The 10,542-nt window shown below is 42.3% G+C and overlaps 2 protein-coding genes across 3 annotated transcripts in view; both read right to left on the bottom strand.

Annotated features, from left to right (window-relative positions):
- The window catches only part of LOC116302917 (uncharacterized), a 29,932-nt gene extending 20,518 nt beyond the window's left edge, over positions 1-9,414 (bottom strand). The window contains exons 1-7 of one of the 2 annotated variants that reach the window (XM_031712328.2): positions 8,943-9,414; positions 8,516-8,799; positions 7,648-7,915; positions 7,435-7,507; positions 6,741-6,905; positions 6,022-6,187; positions 5,155-5,523 (exon numbers count right to left, since the gene is read on the bottom strand). In XM_031712328.2, the coding sequence (XP_031568188.1) occupies positions 5,286-5,523; positions 6,022-6,187; positions 6,741-6,905; positions 7,435-7,507; positions 7,648-7,915; positions 8,516-8,799; positions 8,943-9,221 (1,473 nt within the window). In that variant the 5' untranslated portion in view covers positions 9,222-9,414 and the 3' untranslated portion in view covers positions 5,155-5,285. Of the gene's footprint in view, positions 1-5,154; positions 5,524-6,021; positions 6,188-6,740; positions 6,906-7,434; positions 7,508-7,647; positions 7,916-8,515; positions 8,800-8,942 lie in introns of those variants that run through there. The other variant, XM_089040451.1, reaches the window with a different exon arrangement.
- Positions 9,415-9,471: 57 nt separating this feature from the next.
- LOC116302918 (succinate dehydrogenase assembly factor 2, mitochondrial) lies at positions 9,472-10,483 on the bottom strand. Its single transcript, XM_031712330.2, has 2 exons — positions 10,154-10,483; positions 9,472-9,919 (listed from the first exon to the last, which is right to left on the bottom strand). The coding sequence occupies exons 1-2, from the start codon at positions 10,378-10,380 to the stop codon at positions 9,649-9,651; spliced, it is 498 nt and encodes a 165-aa protein (XP_031568190.2). The 5' UTR covers positions 10,381-10,483; the 3' UTR covers positions 9,472-9,648.
- Positions 10,484-10,542: the final 59 nt, after the last annotated feature.

Consider the following 10,542-nt stretch of genomic DNA (forward strand, 5'->3'; position numbering starts at 1 on the left):
ACCGAAAACCTACAAACCACCATAGCTGGCTCTTTGGTGGAAAGGCGGCGGTTAATGACTGAAATCAATACTAAGGAGGAACAAATCCGGCAAAGAGATCAGGCCATCGAAGACCTGGAGGGGCAAATAGAGCGGCAGCGAGAAGTAGTTGCGGACCAAACTCGTACCGAAGAGGAAAGGGAGGCTGCCCAAAGGGAAACAGAAGATCTAGAGGTGCGCCTTGCGGAATTACGGGCGCAAAAGGAAAACCTGGAAAAGGAGCTGGGGCTTACCACCAAGGAAAAGGTAAAAAGAGCCCTTTTGAAGTATGGCGTTCCGCTGGCGTTTGCGGTCGCTATTTCAAGCGTAGTAGGAGTTATCCTATCCACGCTTAAGGCTACGGGCGCGGGCGTAAAGAAATTAGGTAGTGGGCTGACGGACTTGGGAAAAAAGATGGCAGCCGGTCTTCCTGGGCTGCTGGGTAGTGTTCTTGGCCTGGCACTGAGGGCCGGCGGAGAACTGCTAAAGTTTGTGGGGAATAACATTTGGATATCAGTCGTAGCTATTGGAGTGGTACTCCTGAAGAAGATGAAGGGTTGATCTTATCCTTGTGTATTACTGGTGGCTTATCGTCGTCGGGCGCCCGAGGCGTTCTCGACTGGGGATAAGTAAAGATAGTATTCGCACCGCCTTGATAATGCGGAACTAGCGGCAACACGCTTATAGTAGAAATGGGCTTATGGCTCCAAACCGCGTCGGTAATATTGCTACCCATGCCAATGCTATTTATCCTTACGTTGCTCGGCGTCAACCCATCGCTGGTACCATCATCGGGAAATATTTGTAACTTAGCATATTTACAATTAATTACCATATGAAACGTGACCGGCGTCAGATCTTCACCGCTAATCTTGTTTGGCTCCATCGAAAAGTGGGCCGCTCTTCTGCTGTTCGAGGAAGTTCGATAGGAAGGCAAAGGCTCGTCATTCTCATCGATGAGCCTAAACCCCACGTTCGCGCTCGTTCCCGTGTTAATGCTAATGGTGCAAATGACTAACGCAGGGCCTCCAACTTCAACCCATATTCCTGTATCAAACCACTTATGCCCTTTGTACTCCTTCACGTCTAAATAGTGAACGTAGCGCGTTTCATTTAAATGCGGATTCATATATTTCAGCAAACATAGTTTGCTTCTAGAGACTAACCACCGTAAGAGTGCTGATGGTTGCGTGATTATAAGGTCGATCTCTTTGATCCTCTATGCTATTTACTGTGGCCTTTCCCGTATCATCTACGCGCATTTGCAGCTTTACCTTTCCATGGCAATCAGCAACCATGTGAAAAGTCCAAATCGATAAATTCTCGGCGCTGTTGGCGGGGGGCTCTACGGAAAAATGCGCAGGCTCTCTGTTATTCGTCTTATTTCTCATAGGCTGCAGTACGCCATTCTCATCCAGGAACCTAAAGCCCACGTTGGCATGGCTGCTCGTACCAATGCAAATACTACAAAGGATCAATTTCTTTCCCGAGTAGTTCAAATTCACGGACATGCCCGTGACATCAACCCAAGATGCCTGGGTGTATTTTTTCTCGCCTGTGTAAGTCGTATAAACACAATCTACTCCAGCTACGTAGGGGTTGTTCATCGCCATATATAATAGCTCAGACCAACACCCGCGACTGCTAGGCCGGCTTTTAATAAGTCATGGTCATATTCCTCACGTATCGCAGGCAGGACCTTCTTCGATGGTTTCTTAACTACGGGTAGCTTCGTTTCATGCGACTTTTTTGACTTCTCCACGAAATGGGGAATGTTCCTAAGAGTGTCAGAGTTCACGTCATTCACCCCAAACTTCATATCCTTAGTAGCTCGTTGAAGTTTGTTGTTGTATCCTACTACAGAGCCAGTATTTATAGATAAATTACTGGGCATTAACCAACAACCCGGGGCTACTGCATAGTCCAACCTCGCCTTAGAATTTTGTATAGCTAGTTGGTAACGCTGTACGCCCTTGCTAATGTCGCCCTCCAAGATCGAACTTTCGAATAAGATCAAGGCTTCGGCTCGCGTCTCTTCTGCGGCGCCCGTATTTCCGATTATGCTGGATCGGGTGTTTACCTGAGCTCCCAAAATGGAATACACGTAAGCTTCTATGCTGCGGTTCAAACGGGCAAGGCCGGCTCTAGTTAGTCCTTTACCTTCTGGGGGTATAAAGTTAAGATATTGCTTCGTTTGCTCGTCGTTGGTAATCTTAATAATCAGTGGATTGACCCCTGCATACTTACCACCCTCGTCTTTGAACAGAGGTTCGTCTCTAACTTCCTTAGTGGTCTTAGCATTTGGTTCAAAGAAGGTGCTACTGTCGTGAGTTTCTTTGTGATACCCAGTGTTCCATCGTAGATTCAACGCATGAACTTCTTTATCGCTTAGCTCGTGTCCACCAATCCCCCAATAAGCCCAAATATGTCCCAGACCATTGTTAGCACCGGTAGTGCATCTAAAATCCTTCCCTACAACACCGAACTCCTTACAAAGTCTGTCATAGGCTGGAACATCGTATTTATTATCTCTTGGATAGAACGCAGCACCTCCCGGTAAAGCGGTAACTCCCATCTCATGCAGTATTCTTCTAACCGTGAAGTGAAAATGAAACATGAATATCGAATTCTTCATCAAGTTCGCACTTACACCGCAGCCGCTAGTGGCACACCAAACCGCAAAGTTCAGTTGCTGTGGCCAGTATCGCATGTTAGGGCCTCTCAACCATTCATGAGATTCCTTAGCGGTGGTATGAACAATGGGAACGTTTTTGAAGATATCTCGCACCTTTAACGGAAAGGAATGCTTGTTAGAGATCCGCATGTTCAGCGTTAGGTCCAAGCTTGGGTGTTTATCAAATGAAACTGCAGGTATCGGATAAGTACTGGTACCCAGCAATAATTCCTTTGACCAACCTTGCACGGGCTTATGTTCGATATAACCAGAATTCTTCAGTTGAGAGTCTATCTGATCGACCAGCGTAGGTTTCAAATCCTCATTGCTGTACATTCTGGAGCCGTTAAAGTAAATCCCATCGGGTCTTCTTTCGAACTTACTAGGGTCTGCATGTGGAAACATCTTCCTAAATGCTCTCCAATTCCAGTAATCCCGGTTGTCATGATGTGGCTGCTCCTCAATATCATTCCCAAAAGCGTCGTACATTAGTATATATAATGGATGTTATACCATCAGCACCTCAGTTGTACCCAGATGTTCCCAATTATCACGCTACCACTAAGGATACAGGTCCTAACGAATTAAACGCGGAGAATTTCAGGCTTAATAAAGCGAACTTAATCCTGGCTTACTTGGAAGGGCAGACAAAACACTACGAAAAAGTCCGAAAAAAGTACGTCAGAGCCCGGAGTACGCTACATAAGATTGCGATAACTTCAGGATCCATTTCTGTTGTGTTAACGGGCTCCGGCGTTGCTACTTCGCTTACTGGGCCGGGAATAATCGTTGGAGTTCCTTTGGCCGGCGTTGGGGCAACCTGTGGTATTATTTCTGCTGTTGCTACGGGTATTATGAAAAAGCTATCCACGAAAATATCCAAGCATGACACGACAATAGCTCTGTCTAGGGCTAAAGTAAATACTATTACCGACCTTGTCTCAAAGGCTTTGCGTGACAGAAAGATAGACGACGTAGAATTCTCGCTTATCTTAGCCGAAGAAGACAAATACGAGAAACTAAAGACGGACATAAGGAATAAAAAAACAGTCGTAAAAGATCTTTCCGAGGAATCTCGCAAAAAGATCTATCAAGAAGCGAAAGAAGAGCTTCAAAGAAAGCTTGCTCAGTAAACATCTGCTTCGAAAAGAGCGTGACGGGATTCTATTTACATATCGAACGTCAGTCTAGAAATTATGCAGATTAAATATAATATTTAATATTTTTCACATACATAAGCGTCCAGATGTGTCTGGCGTTCGCTTGTGATCGTGGGACTTTGGAGCTGGGGAGGCCTAAAGTCCCGAGTTCAAGCCTCGCTGTAGACGCATTTGGACCGGTTGCTGTGAGTGAAAAAAAAGCCTCCCCCACTCACAGCAACCGTGGGGGAGGGGTGGAAAGTGCGATTCAACCCCGCGATGGGGGGTTTCGTGAGGAAAAGTTGGAAAAGTCAGGGAGTGTCTCGGGACGCTGTCCGGAGTTCACCCTCTGGTGGGTCGTAAGAAAGATATATGTGTACGTACTAGAGGGCCTCTGGCGCGGGATGAAATAAGCCCCGTAAGCCCAAAATGCAAAAAACCCCACTGGGGATAGCTTGGTGTTCTGCGCAATGCATTCCCCAGTGGGGTTTCTGGCAACGCCAGTTTTGCATTTTTATTTTCTCGGAATCCATCCTAACAGGGGGTGGTTGGGGTCTATTTTGTAAAATATTTCGTAAATTACGTCAGGGTAATAAGGAATATCCTTATTCAGCCGACAAAACATCCACTCGGCTCTGCTCATATCAGAAACCTCGGGAATAGACTTACCGGTAATTTCAGACAAAAGATAGGGAATAGCTTTGTAATATTTCCCTAGTTTTAATTTTTTCAACGTTTTCCGTAGACTTTGTGGGGTTGGCTCTTCTAAATGGTCTATGATTTTCTTCTTTACTTCGTCGCTTAAATATATCGGATGTAAACCTTGGATATGACTCATCCAGTCCCTAAAGTATTTTATTCTCTTATAAGGTGTTTTCTTACGACCTCCATTAGCGTAATACTGCTCTCTGGTAGCATTTGGTACGGCATTACGAATATTCTTACCACACTCGTAACACTGTGCTGACGTGTCGTCTTCTATTTGCATTTTCTTACCACAACACCAGAAACCCTTGGGTTTTGGAATGTTAACTTTGGATCTTAGGCAAATTATACAGAAGTCATTGGTGAACTTTTTACATTCATGCATATATAAGACAAATATCTTAACATTCGCGCAACATATAACAGAACACGGGTAATTCCCGCGGGGGACGCTAGTGCATAAACACGGATAATTTCCGGGCGATTCCGAATGGTGATCGCGAGTCCCCCTTACTGCTGCTAAATGAATTCAATCCAAGCTTTCAGACCTAATCTTTAACATTATATCCCAGTTTGTAAGCCTTGCTTAAGGAGGGGTTACAAGTAGATCACAGATAATGAACACTGAGCTCTGACATTTTTATTAGTTGACATGCACTATTTACATTGGGTGGTACATAATGGTATTCGTATCTATACAATAATACAGTTAGTTCACAGTGGTCCAATTTTTCTAGCCACTTCAGTACCTAAGGCAAAGAATTGTCCTTCTTGCTCTTCCGTCTTCCCTTTCCAGCAGAACCAGCTGAAGATGTCTTAAGAACCTCAGGTAATGAAAAAAGATGCTCGCCAAAATACTTGGTCGCAAGGTCACGCCTAGGAACATCAGCCGATGATTGCTTCTTCATTGGCTGATTGACAGGCCTTTTGGTCTTGCTGCTACCAGATTGGGGACGACTTGGTTTGGTAACCATGTTTGTCTTACCACTGCCAGAATCATAGGGAAAATATTTCGTTGGTGTTATGGGTACTGCTGTGATAAAATGTGCTGGTGCTTTGGGGGCTGAGGGTGGTGTAGTGGTAGTGCACTTTCTTCATACCTATGAGGTCTTGAGTTTGATATCTGGATTTAGCAGCATGTGAGTCAAGTTCTTTAGGCCTTTTCCTTGACTCAAGGGGTTTTCCATCAGATTCAATCTGTGAGTTTGGTGTGCCCTGACTTACATCAATCCTGCATACGTTGTTTCAGGTTTTGATATTGAATTCACGTTCCAACCATGCAAAAATGATTTTTGATGTTGGCAAAAATAAAACCCATAATGTTACATTTAATCTATCATGTTTGAATGCAAAAGCCACTAAGATACTAAAAAATAAAACCTGAAGGACTTTTACGGACTTTTACTCTCAACCACCAGTATTAATAATAATTTATTATTTATTGATAAAATATTAAAATATTAATATTTATCTGCATGACAATACCTTACTGGTCGTGCTGAATTTCCTTCACCTAGAAGCTTTGGTGATTTGAATATGACAGACTCACTTGCAGCAATATTCTTCTCCACAGGGGTGGGCTGGTGAGCAAGATCATACTCTACTTTCTGTTGCTTGGCAACACAGAAGTAACAACAGATCTTTTTATCAACTGAAAAAAAATTGTAGAGTCTGTCAGTATTTCTGATAGTAACTGAGAAGATAACATTATTATGATGATGATGACTGATGGTGTGTTGATGCCTGATGATGATGATGGCATGTTGATATTGATGACGATAATGGTGTGTGGATGTTAATGATGATGATGGTTTGTCAATGCCTGATGATGAGGATGGCGTGTTGATATTGATGATGATGATGGTGTGTCGATGCCTGATGATAATGATGGTGTGTTGATGACTGATGATGATGATGATGGTGTGTTGATGCCTGATGATAATGATGATAATGGTGATGATGTAAGACTGCTCATGGTGATGATTGTGATTTTGATGACTAATGACAGATGATGCTGATGACTGATGGTGGTGATATTGATAATTGATAATGGTAAACACAGTGATGCTGATGATCATAGTAACGATAATTAACTTTAATCAAGACAGTGACAGTATTGACATTTGCAAAACATCAGTGATAAACAAATTAACATCCTCCCATCAGTACTCCACTACTTTATAACTGTTGTCCATCCAACTCACCTGCATCTTGGAAACTTGTAGCTTTGCCAGCTTTTTTAGCATGGTCTAAAGGAGTGAGACCCTGTGATGTCTGTAGATCAAGGTCAGCATTGTGATGGACAAGACAACTAATACACTGTGCATGTGCTCCTGTTGCAGCATAGTGTGCTGGTGTGTTTGCCAAACCTAACAATATCATGTTACAACAAAAAACATGATGACAACATAATTACCAAAGGAAGAATGATGGAACTAGACTCCTTACCAAGGGTTTCCCACCAGAATATTTCAGGATATACCCTCCCCACCACTTGCAAATACCCATCTTCACTCCATGGGGGAGGTATGGATATTTTCTGGTACTACGCAATATACCCTCCTCAGATCCTTCCCACCCCTTTGAAATTCCAATCCCACTCCATGGGGGAGGTATGGATATTTTCTGGTACTACACAATATACCTGTCAGACCCTCCCCACCCCTTTGAAATTCCAATCCCCCTCAATGGGGGAGGTATGGATATTTTCTGGTACTACACAATATACCCGTCAGACCCTCCCCACCCCTTTGAAATTCCAATCCCCCTCAATGGGGGAGGTATGGATATTTTCTGGTACTACACATATATACCCCTCAGACCCTCCCCACCCCTTGAAAATACCCATCCTCAATCCTCATATAAGTGGGAGAAGTATGAACATTTGCTGGAACTTACCATCTCTAACATTAGGGTTAGCTCGTCGTTCCAACAGCCAGTGAAGACAATCAGTAGCTCCATTTATTGCTGCCTAGAACCAATCAGAAAAAAAATGTAGAAAAAATAACACTTCCATTTGTTTTTTGATGTCAGACAGGTCAAAACAAATTGATATCAGGAGATGTTTTAATGCTCTTTATCTTAGCTTAAAGAGGCTTTCTCAATTCTTACCATATGTAAAAGAGACCTGCCTGTTTTATCCCTTACTTCTGTCTTAGTCAAACCAGCTGATATGAGATACTGCAAACAGGACAAGCTGTTATGGGCGGCTGCCAGATGAGCAGGAACACAGCCATCTGTGTCTTTAGAGTTGATGTCTAGATCATTATGTGCCAAAACTTTTAGTGTCTCAAGTCCATTGCACATAGCGGCATAGTGTGCAGGTGTTCGTCTGTGATTATCGATGCAGTTTGGATCAACACCTTCTTCAATTAGACATCTATTGATGGAATTATAAATATCAATAAAGGGTAATCATAAACATTTATCTTAGACACCGTGAAATTATAAATCACACACTGCATGAGTATAGACAGCAAAAAAAGCTCCTCAGATGCAGAACTAAAGATCGATGGCCACAAGTTCTGTTGCAACAGTTATCACAGCTATGGGATTACACTTTTTCAAGCAGCATCCATGTTTATTCCCACCAGAATTAAAGCCTTTGCTTTTGCCATTAAAAAAGATATTGCTCCAGCTAACACTGCTGCCACATGAGAAAGACCTATAGGCAGCCTTCCTGTGAATACTTTATCATATTTAATGCCAAGTCAATCAAGAAGAAACTGAAGCAAATCTAATATTATTCTGGAGTGGCTGCAAACCTTTGACTTTGGCTCAGTCTGTAACTTCCTCCCCCCAAAAAAGAGAGTTTAGCCACCCCCCACCCCCATTCTAGACCTCACCCTCAGCAGGGATGTAGCTAAGGAGGCCAAGACAGCCAAGGGTTCTGAGAATTACCAATGTAACCCCCATTCCCCCACCCCCAAGGCAAAATCCTGACTATGCCCCTCCACAGTCTTTATATATCCTACTGTACCTGATAATGTCAGGGTGGTTTCTAAATGCAGCCAGGTGAGCAACAGTACACCCATCCTTATCATCAATATTCATATTACTGCCGCAGCCAATCAGAAGCCTCAGACATTCTACTTCTCCATGAAAAGCAGTAATGTGTGCGGCAGTTTGTTTATGACAGTCTTGTGTGTCGGTATCTGTCATGAATTGAAGAAGTTCTTGTACTACACTGGCATGGCCACCGGCACAAGCTTCATGCAGGGGGGTCCTGCCCAAGTCGCTCTGATAATATGGGTCTGCTCCAGCCTAGATTAGATAACAATATCAGAAATTATTGGCTATCGCTCTCCCTTTTTCTTGTGCTACAAGATTAAGTGTGACTCTTATAACTTTTTAGGCTCATGGATACTACTTTTTATATATCTATGTAAGGATTATTAAATAAGTACCGTCAAGAGTGTCCTAGTAGCTCTCCAGTGTCCGTATCCTGCAGCTCCATGAAGAGAGGTCCTGTAGGCGCCATGTCCACCTGACTTTTCGTTCACGTCTATTTGACTCCTGGACAACAAGCGAGTCAGCTCCTCCACATCGCCCTTCTCGGCAGCTTCATACAATGGACAATACTTAGTAGCTTCATGTATGATATCTGCTTTAATAGGTGGATTTGAAGTTGTTTCTTTATCGTTCAAACGTCGGCCATGTTGATGTTCACTCACAACTGCCTCCATGATTCATGTTTCGCGCCAAAAACAAACAAAATAATCTTCAAATACCCCAAATTTACGCGTAATACAAAACACATCCAAGAAAGCTTAGTATATTGGTTCAAAGGAAAAGTTATCTTATTAAAATATTCTCTTGAAAAAAGATTTTTTCCTACTCAAGACTTCAACAAGAAGTCAAACTTGTTGCTGTTTTGGTCTCCTGAGCAACCTTGTACCCAGGGTAAACGGGACTACTATTAAACAGGCAACCCAATCAAGGAATGGAAACTTCTCACACTTTTATTTCAAATTTTTACAAGAAACTCTTATTGTTTTGATGAACTAGATTCACGCATCTTTACATTTGCTATGCGTTTTATAATGAAATATTTACAAATAATAATTATGCTAAATAAAACCAGCTGTTTTTGATCCTATTCTATTCATCCATTCACTGTCTTTCGTTTTGTTTCAGATCTGGCTGTTGAAGCCGCACATCTCTTTGCTTATTTCTTGCATGTTCCTTTAACATGTCCATAACAGTATTATCATACTCCTCGGGGGTTGGTTTATTGCTCGTCATCCAGTAATATAAATCCCAGTCATTTGAGGGCTGGTTGATAATCTTGTCATACATCTCTAGTGATGCTTCGTCCAGTTCGTCAAGATGCTTGCTTGCAAATGTGCTTAGAAGAAGACCATTCTCAAGCATACCTCTCTTTCTGTTGATGCAAAATTTAAAGTTGGACTTTATGTTAGAAGCTTACATAAGCAACTTTTTATCATATTTAAAGCTCATTACTTTTATTTCATATTTTGTATAATCACAAACATGTAGCAGTATCAAATGCGAGCCCATAACTCTTGCAACTGAACATGGCAGCTTAGAATAACACTTCATAAGAAAAACCCAACATAATAGTAACATTATCAAAGCTATTTTCAGTATAAAATACCTGCTCTGATACAACAATCGCGATTTCTTCATCTCCAGCGTTTCATCTTCTCTGTGTTTATAGTTCGGTACTGACGGCCCTAAGTATGGTGGATCTATGACTTTTTCAGAATAGAGTCTTGCATGAGTTATAAAACGAGGCTGTATATTGATTTGTTGTAAAAACAACTTATTTCTGAGTACAAAAAGAGAAGATATCCGCAAAAATTTTCTCGCTGCTGCCGCCATCTTGGATTACATAACAATGTACACGCATGCTCTGAATATGAGACCGCTAATGAGGCCTCTTCTTATGCTCTTATCTTCCCTGCTCTCTTCTCCTGCCCTTTCCTCTACATCTTCTTTTCCAATTCATTAAAAATGTAATTTCTCATCCTAATAATTAATAGA

This window comes from Actinia tenebrosa, unplaced genomic scaffold (genome assembly GCF_029948245.1).
Source record: "Actinia tenebrosa isolate PJP-AT-01 unplaced genomic scaffold, QUT_ActTen_1.0 PGA_scaffold0__85_contigs__length_37466705, whole genome shotgun sequence".
In the NCBI taxonomy this organism is placed as follows: domain Eukaryota; kingdom Metazoa; phylum Cnidaria; class Anthozoa; order Actiniaria; family Actiniidae; genus Actinia; species Actinia tenebrosa.